Raw genomic sequence first — 14,525 nt, forward strand, 5'->3', positions numbered from 1 at the left:
TATGAGTCGGAGATAATAGACTTGGAAGTGTCTGTGCACGATTTCGACTCCTGTTGATAGAAGAGCATCACCAAGTGCTGAGAACCATATTGTGACCAAGATAGACCTAGGATTGTACAAAACCTCCATTCTTACTGGAGGTCCCAAGGACTTCTTGCTGTCCAGTTCTAAGCCAGCTTAAGCGCTTGGGTGTAGACTTATGAAGATATGTTGACCTCCGTCCAGCACTAGTATCCGGGATCATTGCTTTTCCTGCGTCCAAAATAGTTTCTAGGGTTTAAAGAACATGGAAATTGGAACATGGAATGTTACGACATTAAAAAACGACTATCGTATCGACATTTTGACTGAAGAATTCAGACGATTCGAACTGGATTTATTAGGAGTTTCAGAAACTCATATCCCAGGGGCAGGAAGCATGAAAGTAGGTGATACAGATTTTGTTTACTCAGGTAGGAAGGATGAAGTACAAAGACAGGGATCATGGAATCAAATGGGGAGGGAAAACTCTCCTTGACTTAGATTATGCTGATGATTTAAGCATCGTAGATGAAAGTGTGAGCAAAATGAATAAACTTTTAGAGGTTTTACGAGTTCAGGGTGCTAGAATAGGTATGACAATTAATGTTAAGAGGACTAAGTCACTAAGGCTAGAAATAAGTGGAGGTGAAAAGGTGACGTTGGGTAACGAAAAGATTGATCAGGTGGACAGCTTCACTTACCCTGGTAGCATTATTAGTAAAGACGGTGGGAGCAGTGAAGATGTTAAGTAGAATAGCCGGGGCTCAGGGTGTGTTTTCACAGTTTAAAAAGTTTGGAAGAATAGGAAGATAAGTCTGAAAACCAAGATTAGAATATTGGAAGGTACAGTGATGACAGTGGTCAAATATGGCTCTAAAGCATAGGCGATCCGAAAAGCGGATGAAGATTTACTGAATGTTTTCCAGAGAAATTGCCTAAGGATTGTTCGGGGTACCCGATTGACTGACCGTATTTCAAACAGTAGGCTGTACAAAAAACTGGTTCAATCCCACTTTTAGAGCTATAATGAAAGACGGGTTGAGATAGCTAGGGCACGATCTGTGGATGAAGAATGACAGATTGTCCTTTAAGGCCAACCGTCTAGGGCTGAACAAAAAGCAGGTCGTCTTCGTCTGGGGTGGGAGGATGTCATAAAGAAAAATTTAAAGGAAATGGGAACTTCCGGGGAGGGTGCAAGGAGGGAGGTTTTGAATAGATTGGGATGGAGGAGGAGCACGCGTAGCTATGTTGGCCTCAGCCGGGTCGGTGATGTGGCAAGTTGTTTGTAATAGTAGTAGTTTTTTGCTATTTACGCAATTTAATATCTTTTCTTACTGATGTCTTTTCAAAGATATTTAATTATTGAAGCTTACTCGATTTCTAACGACATGTACTTTAGCTTGGAAATACGCTTTAAGCTTGGAAGCTTAAAGGTTTTAGCTTTAAGCTTGGAAATTTTGGTTTTCTTTTTTAAGGTTTTTGAATTGCTGTAATCCCCTGTCAAAATATCGAATCACCGTTATAATAATTGAAAATTTCCATTTTTTGGGCCTTCCTACTGACATTCTGTAACTGGTCGCGTTCGAACCTGTAAACTTAATCACAAAGTGAGTCTATTTTATCTAACAAAAAACTAATTTAAAATTTTCAGGTATTTTTCTAGTTTGAATTAAAACATTAAAAACACTGTTAAGGCACCGTAAATATTTTGCGGATTACGTAATAGCTCTAACGATTTCGAACAGAACTTAAAAAGTTTTTCAACTTTTTTCCACGTCTTAAAAAGCATTGCTTATACTTATAAGAAAAGAAATTCGGTAATGATGTTTTTCAACAACAATTCCTACTAAGCTACAAACTTTCGGTTTTCGTTTTTAAGATTTTTGAATTGTTGCAATCTTTTGTTAAAATATATATAAATATTTTTGCATTTATTAGTTGTTTGCTCTTTACGCAATTTAATGTCTTTTTATACTGAGGCTATTCCTGGCACTTACTAAGTCTAAGCCGGCTAAGCCAGGTCCTGGCACTCGGCACGCAGCCGGCGTGCCGAGTGTGAATTCATTTATGGATTTTCATTGTCACTTGTCTTCTAACCGCAGATAATTTGAGACAATTTGCTGTCTTTTCATAGAATCTTTTCAAAGATATTTGATTATCAAAGCAAGTCGGATTTCTAGCAACGATATCTACTAAGCTTCAAAAATTTGTTTTTATTTTTTAAGTTTTTGAATTTTTGTAATCCCTTGCTAAAATATATACAAATATTTGTGCAACTACCAGTTTTTTGCTCTTTATGCAATTTAATGTCTTTTCATACTGTCCTATTCAAATATATTTGATTGTTACTGCAAGTCTGATTTCTAACAACAATTTCTACTAAGCTTCAAACTTTTGGTTTTCTTCTAAAGGTTTTCGAATTGTTGTAGTCCCTTGTTAAAATATAAGCAAATATTTTTTTGCTCTTTAAGCAATCTATTTATCTATATATATAAAAATAAGTTGTCTGTGTGTGTGTGTCGACTGACGTCATGTTTGTGTGTCGACTGACGTCATGTTTGTCGACTGACGTCATTATAAGGATTGAGCTGTATGCGTCATGAAGTTGTTTGTCGACTGACGTCATGTTTGTCAACTGATGAAATTACATACCGGGACACCGGGACACAGGGAATATAAATGACGACCGGGAACCTCAAAGAGAAATTACAGACTGGGACACCCGGACACAAATCACGACCGGGACACAGGGAATATAAATGACGACCGGGACACAGGGACACAACTACAACGGGGACGCCGGGGGCACAGGCGGGATATATAAATGACGACCGGGACACAGGGATTGTTCGAATAGAAATTACAGACCGGGACACCGGGACACAAATGACGATCGAGACACCGGGACACAGGGAATATAAATGACGACCGGGACACTCAAAGAGAAATTACAAACTGGGACAACGAAGCGCCCCACCAACTAGGTGTTGGGGTGGCGCGAAGCGCCGCCCCAAAAGCTAGTTTGTTATAAACTTCTCCATCCATGCCAATCTTCAATTTTTCCACATAAGTGTGACAACGTCATTCCAATACTAATGTAGGTAAAAAAAACGTCACTCACAATTCTTTTCTCTAAAATTAAGGCTCTTAACAAATTTTCTCAAACTTCTGACCTATCTAGATGATTTTTTTATGCCAGAATATCTCAGGATGCCAATTTTCCCGAATAAATATGGAGCCGTTTTCGAGAAAAAATACAAACATAAATAAATAAATATACAATTATTGCCCGCTTATATATATTCAAGCCCTTATTTAAGTGAAATATATTATAAAACTAAAAATAACATAGATTGTTACAATATTATTGAAAAGTATAACAAATTTAAAGAAACCAAACAAATATCGTTTTTCTATTCATGAATGAAGGTGGTTCTTCACTTTTGCTTCATAGATTTATCTTTTTCTTCTATCTGTCAAATCCATCATGTCCATCAAATCCATCGTTCTTTTTGCAATAAAAACGACTGAGTAGAGGTCTTAACAAAATACCTGCATTTTTCCCCTACCTTCCCTAGCTGTAAATCGTCCTTGGTTTTGACAAAATACGTGCATTTTCCCCTTATCTTCTCTAGCTGTCCTCATTCTTTTCCCCGTCCTACATTTTCTCTTATTAACATCGTTAAAATGATATTAGTAAGCCAAAATAGACTTACTTTTACTTCCTTATTCTTAATAAACACATTTACTTGGACTAAGCATGTAATTTGGGTGATATAAGCTTACAAGCCTATAATCATTGTAGAAACCCTATAATGGCAATGTCAAATATTAAATTTATATGGTTCAAATCCACAAACAAACAAAAACAATGATTCGTGAGAGGCCTTTTTTTAAACAGGTGAAACAGTTATGGTTACTTAAACAATCATATGAAAGCATGTTTCCAAGGAAGGAGGGGCGGAAGACAAAACATAATTTTTTTAATTTTTTCTTAGAAGGAATCTCAGGGGGAAGGGGTTCTAATAAAAGAGTATAAAGGAATATGCATAAAACTCACTTTGCCAGTCCTTCAAGAGCAACTCCAAGTAGATATGACATGGACGCTGCTTTGATAATTCTAAAGTACATAGTGAATACAATTTTTACAATTTCTGTTTGAAACTTTCCCTTTGTAGATTTGTTGTCTTCTGCTCGAGCTTCTTGGACTTCCTTAGTTAGACGCTCTACCTTCTTATGCCGCTGAGAAGAATAAAGATGAATAAAAAAAAGACAGACATAGAGAAGGAGGCAAACAAAAAGAAATAAAAAAGAACAACAGAAAAGAAAAAAAAATACTGAATGGAATGCAAAGGTCAACACAAAATTAATAAGTCCCTTTTCTAGTTCCTTAAAATCTATTTAAAAAAAAAATAAAGTTTGAACCTAGCAAAGTGACCGTAAAACTTAATGCATATCTTAAAATTATTAGTAAATTCTGAGACCGACAGCTATGTTCAATACTGAAAAACATTTAAAAAAGAATCTGAAGAAAAGAACATCTGAAATACATCTAAAAAAGAATTTCTTAGATTCAAATATATCATAATATTATAAAAATATCAATATTACACAATAATAATATATTTGTAATTATACATTACATAATATATTACAATAATATAATTTTTTTTAAATTCAATACAATTTTTTTAAATTGCACTAAATTTAGTGCATTTGAATCAGTTAGTAGACAAAACACTTTTATTTAGTGATTAAATAAAAAAAAAAATTTCAACTGAAAGTAAGGAGCAGCATCGAAGCTAAAAAAAAACAAAATTATTACGTATATTAGGGGGTAGCTCCCTCCACAATACCTCACACTTTACACTAAAGCATTTTTTAAAAATTTCAAAATGTTTATTATTCTAATTAAATGGCCCTCGTGTTTCAGGAATCGTTCTTAAGGAATTGGGGAAAAAAGTCAAACTTTAGCGTAGAGAGCATGACATTCTTTTCTTAGCGCACTTTCTTTTATAAAAGATTTTAATTTCTAATTGCTTTTAAAATAATGCCGGAAATTCCCTCCTCCACGGAACTTTTCCCACAAATACCCTCTCCCCATCCCCCAACTAGAACGTTACTTCCGCCTAAAAATCCCTCTGGAAGATTTATCTCGTGAAAAATTCCCCCATTGAGAGCTTTTCCCGTGGAAATCCCACCCCCTTACGGAAAGATACTCTTCAGAAAATTCCAACCCGTTAAAAATTTCCCCCGGGACGGTTCCCCTTAACATCTCCATATGTAAAATTGAGTCGGCAAACGGAAAGTAAGACAAATAAAAAGAATTCCGTATAAAAATTCTGGAAAATTCCCCCAGTATAAAATTCCCCCCCCCCCCCGAAAACTTTCCTCCCCACGGAAAATACTCTCAGTGGAAAATCCCCCCAGCAGAAAATTCACCCCCGCCCTCGAAAAATGTCTGCAAATATTATAAGTAAAAAATGGGCAAATTTGATGATTTAAAGACCTTTCCCCAGGGGCTGTGAAAGCAAGTTATCCCCAAAGGCATAGTTACTGGACTTATCAATTATGCTGAATCAGACGACTCTGTGGAAAAAGGGGAGAGGGGTGGTATAATCTAGGACTATTGGTTTGATGCAATCACTTCTATAAAATAAAAAATAAAATTACATTTTTGCAGATGTAATTTTTAAACTTCAAAAGTAAGTAGGGTTCTCTGATACCATGAATCTTATAATGTACTTTTCATCAAGATTCTTTGACTTCTAGGGGATGTTTTCCCCTTTCTCAGAAACCAGACAATTTTTTTCAGGCTTGTAGTTTCTGATAGATAACACTAAGCCGATTCTTTTAATATATCTATTGATATAGAAATCCTGTTGTTTAGAATTTCGACTCCAATTGAACCACGTCGCTCCTTACTGTTTCAAAACACAATTTTTTTTTGGTCATAGAAGCAAATTTTTCAACTGTGATCCAAGCAAAATGAAAATTTGCTTATATGAATTATGTTAACAAAGCGGAATTTAATACCAGTCAAAAACCTAGCTTTAAAAGTGAATTTTCGCCGAAAACAAAATTAGAAATAATGAAAATAATACACACTGAATAAAGAGAAAAACGTTATAGAAAGTAGATCATATTATTTTAAAACGATGGATGAATAAAGAAATATTCCCATCGCAAATGCGACCGTAGATTAAAAAAAAGTTCTCCAAAAAGTGTTCAAAGCCCCTAAGATAGAAATAGGGAAAATAAATAAAATGGACAAATTTCAGGTCTGAACATAATGGGCACTTCTTACATACTATATTAGCCCAGCGGAAAAAAAACATCCCATCATCTTTTCTTCCGCGCTTCAACTGTCCAAATTCAAAATACCGAATATTTTTGGCAGTTTAAAGTCAAATATATTTTTTGTTTCCATTGAGGTGCTACTTCCATAGCTGAAGTCTAAAAATATCTCAGCCAACCTTTTCAATTATTCCCACCTTAATGTGCACCATGCCATTCCATATAACCTACTAACTTATATATTCAAGCTACTAAGCCTTGTCTGGTTCCAGGACAGGAGGAGGAGAAGGTCTTGCTTATAGGGGGCTAATCAAATAATAATTTTTTGAGATAATATTCTTAGAATAATGATGATTAAGCCAATTGATTAGCACGCTAGACTTGAAATTCTTTGTCCGTGAGGACAGGGATTTAATCACTGGCTATTTGATTTGAGGCGGGGGTTAGTGTCGTGCCCCTGTAAGCTCAGCTAGAGTCGACCCACCTCTTAATGAGTACCTGGGAAAATCTGGGAAGTTAAACAGGGAGGATGTGCGAAATCTCAGGATGGTTGGCCCCAGCCCCCATTGCACTTCCTGGATGAAGGGCCACTGAACGGAGATCAGCCACGCCAGTAAGGACTGTCCTAATGCCATATCCAATGCCTTATTCTTTACCTTACCTTTAATAATCATTGGCAAGAGCGGAGTAAAATTTTGGAAAAGAGAGCTGAAGATTCCATGGAAAAAGGCCAAACTAACCGACAATAAGAATTCTTTTTTCGTTAGCAATCTCATATTGCGCAGAAGTATAAACCCTCAAAATTCATAGGGGCTAGAAAGCTATACCCCTTCTCAGCCGACTTCCTTCGGCACCCAAACTTAAAGTGTCTGCTTAGTAAAGCAAAACTGAAGTCAAAAATGCCTAAATTTAAGCACCGCTACCAGGACTAAGGTATGTCATCACCTCATCTATTATCACATATTAAGATAGTGTTGAAAGTATAACAGTTAAAAATAGGGATGAAACCTTTTAATCGACAGTGAACAGATATAAAATTTTTAACTGGATATTTCAAACACATATACAGTGTTCGAAATATCGAGTTTTACTGCTGAAATATCCTGTGTTCGAAATATCCAGTTAAAAATTTTATATCTGTTCACTGTCGATTAAAAGGTTTCATCCCTATTTTGAGCTGTTATACTTTCGTCATGGAAAGGCAGTGTGGTCTTCGAAGTTATCTAAGATAGTGTTAAACTGCAATTATTCTTTAGAGGAGCAAAACTTAGCCTATATAAAATTTTTCATAGCTTTACTATCGACCATGAAGCTTCCCTTCTAAAAACACCCTCATCTTGTGAAACACTTCTCCGTCCCAACGATTGCCCTTGACCTCGTAGCTCTCTGAAAAAAAGGTGTACTTACGCGTCTCTCACGCTTGGACAACTGTAATAGTTTTTCCTTTCGGGTTAGTGTTCTATAGCGATTTAACTCGTTCATTTTTTCTTTGTCAAGATTGACATCTTTAATCCTCAAAGATAGCAGTGCTTGAAGACAATCGGGAGGAAATCTGTGATGACAATGCTTCACATGCCGATTGACTTGTTTAACAGCCTAAAAACCAGAACCACTTTAATTAGACTCAAAAAATACAATTATATAGGGATCAGAAAATGGATATTTATATTCTTGATTTTCCCTATTTTGCCAGGGAAAACCTAATTTTCCCAGTAGCTTCAAGGGAAATCCGACTCAAACATATTGAACCAGAATCGCTAGACGGGCCAGAGTCCTGGAAAAGAATAGGTAACAAATAACCAGCATTAAATGCTTTATGAGATATTAGACAGTTGCCTCCCCTCCCCCAATAAGGGGGAATACGAATCCCTCTCCCCCCAATAAAAACGTCGGAGATTCGTCTCTGGTCAAGGAGCATTAAAAAAAAAAAAAAAAAAAAAAAACGATTTTACTTTCGAGAACACAAGGATCTCACAAAGAAAAGAAAAAAAAAGATCAACGAAGATGGCCATTTTAATGCATGTATAGAAGGATGAAATGTGATTGCCGTCTCTTAAAACTTTTGGATTTTATTTTTACTTTAACCGATTTTTGGTAAACTGAGGACAATAAGTCATATTTTTCTTTAAATGCAAAAAAATTATTCAAAATCTAGGGGAGGAGTATTTTCTTTTTCTTCAGTGAAATATTAAACTAAAAAAAAAAGTTATGTTTGGATAATTGACAGCGTCTGCAGTGATTTTTTAATGTGATGCCAAATTTGTTTCAACTCTTTCCAAGCTTTGACATAATTAATGGCCAGAAATATTGCTGCTTCAAAAGGGTTTGACCAGTCAAATAATCGGGACCAGGAAAACAATTGGACTGGCATCGAAAAACGCTTCGGGAAACCACTTTCCAGGGGAAAAACCTTCAATATTTCGTAGAAAGTAGTACAGTCAGGTGTATAAAACTTTCAGCATTGAGCGAAGATATTAAAATCTGAAAACCATTTGAAATTTAAATTAGGAAGTTGAACTACTTTCTTTACAATTTAAAAAAACTGGTCCAACGCGATTTTGTACTCCAACAACTCGTATTTTTCAAATAAAATTTCGTATTTTTCGTAAATTTCAATAAAAGAAGGGGAAAAGACTCCTGTGAATAATTACCTAAAAAATACTACCAGTGATAGGCCTACAAGTTTACTACTTCATATACAAGAAGCTTTTATTTATCTTGCCGGTCAGGATATAAAATCTCAACTTTGATCTAGGACAGAGACTTTGATCTTTGGACAATATCGCGATTTTGTGCTCCTACTACTAACTACTAATAACTCACTGCAGCACCAAGCCGCCTGAGGCCAACACAGCTACGCACGCTCCTCCTCCAACCTAATCTATTTAAAGCCTCCCTCTTTACACCCTCCCAGGAAGTTCCCATTTCCTTTAAATCCTTATTTATGACATCCTCCCAACCCAGACAAGGACGACCTGCTTTCCGTGTAGCCCCAGACGGTTGGCCAAAAAGGACAATCTTCGGTAATCTGTCATCCTTCATCCGTAGAACGTGGCCTAGCCATCTCAACCTTTCTTTCATTATAGCCCCAGAAAGCGGGATTGAACCACACTTTTCGTACAACCTACTGTTTGAAATACGGTCAGTCAGCCGGGTACCCAGAACAATCCGTAGGAATTTCTCTGGAAAAAATTTTGTGCTCCAACAACTATTAAAACTTAAATAAAAGAAGGGAACAACACTCCTGTGAATAACTACCTAAAAATACTATTTGTGATAGGTCTACAAGTTTACTACTTCATATGCAAGAAGGTTTTATTTATCTTGCCGGTCGGGATATAAAATCTCAACTTTGATCTAGGACAGAGACATTGCTCTTTGAACAATATTCATAAAAACAAAATTATTTTCTCATCAGGCGACATGAAATCCGGCAGCCGAAAAGACACTCAACTTCCTTCAGAACTCATATTTAAAAGGGATATACTTTTATGTATATTTCACATTTGATGTTCATCTTAAAAATCTGCAGAAGAGCAGTGCAAAACGTAACTCGGGGCCCTAGCTAATTACAGACGATATACCAAGTATCATTGTATGTGTAGGAAAATCGATCGCTTCTAGAAAAACTTCCTGCAAATTTTTATATATTCCTCTAGGAAAAAGGGAATAGTACAGCCAAGTGAACAGAAACTTTCAGGAATCAGCTAAGATACTCATTCCTCTAAGTTTTATAAAATTTAATTTATAAAGCTCAACTAATTTCTTTAAGCTAGTAAGCAAAACTTGTTTTAAAATTAATTATTTGTCCTAACGTTTCAAACAATTTCTAACAAAAGGAAGCAGAAAGACGGCTTTGAATAAAAAAATACCTGTCTAAAAATATAACACCAAACATAAAATATAATAAAAAGCTGTCTAAACAATACCACCCATAGTAACTTAAGTCTTAATTTATTTTGCCAACCGGAACCTTCATCTGAGACAGAGGCGAGCCAAACATTCGTCCAGGTAAAATTATTTTCCCCATCAGGCGATATTAAATCCGGCTGCCGAACGACTCAACTTAGGCGTAAAAGACAGAGACTAACTTACTTCAAGAAGTATTTCTTCTTTAAGTTACTCCTTCGAGAGCGGTTTTAAAACAATGCAAACAGTACCTAATGACTTTGGCTAATTATACAGGAAAAATCAGTACAGTAGGATATTTGCATGTCTAAGAACATCAATCACTTCCCGGAAAATAAAAACTTTCCTTGCTATTTTATAGAAAGTAGTAGAGTCTATCTTTATTCTTTGTTTTTTATGTTTTATTTATAGTTAGCCATCTTAATTTTCGTTATTATTATGATTATGACGAGATGTATTGTTTCATTTATGATATGTTCTATTACTTAAATACCCAACTTTACGACCCAACTCTGACCCAACTTTACGACCAACTTTATACCCAACTCTGCTCTCCGTTTGAGGTTAGTGTTTTTTGGAGTTTTAAGTGAGTAAAAAAACAGTTTAGTTCAGTCAGAGAAATAAAACTCTCAACCCTGATCTGAAACAGAGGGAAACCAAACATGCCTGAACACTAAATTATTTTTTCCTCCAGCAACATGAAACTAAGCAGCTAAAACCGCCACAAAATTTTTTTGAGAGCCTAGGCTTAGAAACAAGAAACTAAAATACTTCAAGGAATGTTTCCCCTTTGATGTCCTCCTTAAAGAGGTAGTTAAGAGCATTGCAAACAACAGGTCGTGGCCCTGTCTCATTTTAAAGTACAAATAGTAAAACTGTTTGTGTATAATAAATCAATCGCTTTCTCGAAGAAAAAGAACTTACGGTGATATTCTAGAGAGTCAGGTGAATAAAACTTTCAAGAATCAGTTCAGATACCAATTCCTAAAAATTTCTGTATATTTAATTTACTTAGTTTGGCCATTCTCTGTAAAACATTCAATAAAGTTTGCCCTAAAAGCGATTGTTTATTTTAATGTTCCAAACCAATTGAAAAAAAATAAAGGAAAAGAGACACCTTTGAATCTCTATATAAGTAATACCACCAATGGCAGGCCTAAAAGTGCACAAACAGGAAGCTTTTATTTATCTTTTGTTTATATTTACTTTATTTAAGCTTTTATTTATCTTTTATTAATGTTTATTTAAGCTTTTATTTTTCTTTGATTTATATTTATGTTTATTTAAGCTTTTAATTATCTTAAATTTATATTTATTTAAGCTTTTATTTTTCTTTAATCTATAATGATTTTTATGTAAGCTTTTAATTATCTTTTATTTAAGCTTATATTTATCTTTTATTTATATTTAAGCTTTTATTTATCTTTTATTTATATTTATTTTTATTTCAGCTTTTATTTATCTTTTATTTATATTTATTTTTATTTAAGCTTTTAATTATCTTTTATTTCTACTTATTTTTATTTAAGCTTTTATTTATCTTTTATTTTTTTAAGCTTTTATTTATCTTTTATTTATATGTATTTTTTTTAAGCTTTTATTTATATTTTATTTATATTTATTTTTATTTAAGCTTTTATTTACCTTTTATTTATATTTATTGTTATTTAAGCTTTTAATTATCTTTTATTTATATATATTTAAGCTGTTACTTATCTTATATTAATTTTTATTTTTAGTTAAGCTTTTATTTATCTTTTATTTATAATTATTTTTATTTAAGCTTTTATCTATAATTTTATTTATATTTATTTTTAGTTAAACTTTTATTTATCTTTTATTTATATTTATTTTTATTTAAGCTTTTATTTATCTTACTGTACGGAGAAACAAAACTCGAAAATTGTAACCGAGACAGAAGCGAATCGAAAATTCGTCAATGCAATTATTTTTTCCACCAGGCTATATGAAATCCGTCTGCCCAAGCGACACTAAACTAATTTCATAACCTTTGTTTAAAAGACAAGAGACAACATACTTCAAGGGATATTTCACCTTTAAGGTCCTCCTTAAAGAGCTGTTTCAGAGCAGTGCAGACCGTAACTCGTGGCTCTGGCTTCTTGTAGAGTGCAAAGGGTACAATCGCATGTATAATATTCTTGCTGAAATTGAAATGTGGCAGTCTAACCAGTAGGTCGCACATACACTTTAAAGATAATAGTCCAAGTCGAAAATTCATCTAAAAATGTAAAATAATTATCACATATCGTAGTTGTAATTAAATAGCAGTGGAGAGGGGCTTAAGGGAAAATGTTAAAAATTGGGAGCTGGATGACCTATTTTCTGTTTAAATATCTAAAGAGTGAAACCCATACACCAGCAAAATATGCAAAATAGTATTTTTAATTATAATAGTATATATCAAAGAATATACACAAAAAATAATCCTTAATAACTATTTTTAAAGGAAGCTGTTAAATTTAAGTCATATAATGAAAAGAACAAACAAAATACAACACAAACTTTTAAATTATCTAGTTATTTTTTCCATAGTTCCAAGTTGTGGACTTTTTCTTCAGTTTTGTTGTTAATATTTATATATATATATATATATATATATATATATATATATATATATATATATATATATATATATATATATATATATATATATATTTTGTCTTATATTCTATCCAATTCTATCCTTTTATATAGCCAGTTTCATTTAATGCAGCGGCCAGGGAACTTTTTAAATCATAACCCCAAAATGTTTTTGTGTAAGTTGATATTACCCCGTGGCGAAGAGAAAAAAAAAAGAAAAGAAAAAGAAATCGCCTCTTTTCAACATCTTTCATATTATAACCCCCAATGATAATTTTGAAAAGAAATAATAAATACAAATTTAATTGAAACATCATTTATTCAATTTATCAATGTAATACCTAGTACTAATAATACATAACGGTAATAATAGCGATATAAGCAATATATATATATATATATATATATATATATATATATATATATATATATATATATATATATATATATATATATATATATATATAACAAATTGAAACCTATTGGGGTACAATTGAGGGATGACATTTTGGGGTACTGTAACAAATTATAATAATAATAATGGTGGTACAAACAAAAATTAGAATTAAAAAAAAAAGAAAATGTAAACATTCCTCCTTCACGTTTTGAAGGAATGATGTTGTTTCATTTTCGATACAACTGTTTCAAAACTGCGACTTTTTTGATGTAAGAACGATTTGAACACGGCCTTCGGAGTTTAGTCGATTTTTGTTCTTCATTTTTATGTTCATTAGAGTGGAAAAACCATGTTTGTACAAATATGTTTCATCCTCAAAGATATAATTTCCAGACCTTTCAACTACGCTGAACAAAATGGCTATCTCAAAATTTTGATTAGATATGTTTTAGGAATTGACGGGCGTGGGAGGAAGGGGCTTGTTGCCCTGCAATCAGTTTTTAATATTAAAAAGGGCACTAGCCCTTTCAAGTTCCGATCGAAAGAGCTTTTTCAAAGTTTCCATGGCAACAATTGCCCATATATACGATGTGTGTGTGTGGGGGGGGGAGGGGTTATCCGCCGCAGAACCCCTTTAAATCTTCAAAAGGACTAGCACTTCTGGTTGCTCATCGAATTAGCCTCCTATGAAGCTTATACGACCACACTTCCTATTAAAACATTATATGCCCCCAGGGCATAGCTTACAACCCTTGCCCTGAGGACTGTGAGGGATGTTGTCATCCTCAAAGAAATAATTTCCAGGCTTTTTAGCTACGCTGAACAAAATGACTATTTCGAAATTTTTATTGGATGTGTTTGGGGAAATGGTGGGCGTGGGAGGAGGGTTAGTTGCCCTCCAATCACTTTCGAAGCACCCTCGTCTATATATAAAAAAAAAATCAATAGCCTTCCTTGAGTTAGCCACCTTCGGGACAAAATGGAGGGTGTTTCGTGGCTGATGGGTGGCTTATCTTAGATCGTTTGCAACCTCGATTTTTGCTTTTCAGCATTTGTTGGTAGTCGAACGAATTCCTGTTTTCTTCGTGGATAGAACCACCTCAATTTTTCTTTTTTCCCTATCTTCTTTTTCTTCCTTCATTTTCCCTTCTGTACAACCAGTTCTGTTGGAGTGTGTGAATGAAAATGTGAATGAAAACATGTAGTGAATGAAAATTCACTTAGCGTTAATCCTGGTAATATCCGAATAGGTTTATGAAGTCCCAGAATAAATAGGATTGAGAAATGTTTAGAACAACAT

General features: G+C 33.9%; 1 protein-coding gene across 1 annotated transcript in view; it reads right to left on the reverse strand.

The window, feature by feature from the left end:
- The window catches only part of LOC136041672 (nucleolar complex protein 3 homolog), a gene marked incomplete in the record, with an annotated part of 87,476 nt that overhangs the window by 19,508 nt on the left and 53,443 nt on the right, over positions 1–14,525 (reverse strand). The window contains 3 exon segments of the mRNA XM_065726390.1: positions 4,082–4,263; positions 7,726–7,914; positions 12,266–12,466. Coding sequence (XP_065582462.1) covers positions 4,082–4,263; positions 7,726–7,914; positions 12,266–12,466 — 572 coding nt within the window.

Source organism: Artemia franciscana, unplaced genomic scaffold (assembly GCF_032884065.1).
Source record: "Artemia franciscana unplaced genomic scaffold, ASM3288406v1 PGA_scaffold_32, whole genome shotgun sequence".
Classification (NCBI taxonomy): Eukaryota; Metazoa; Arthropoda; class Branchiopoda; order Anostraca; family Artemiidae; genus Artemia; species Artemia franciscana.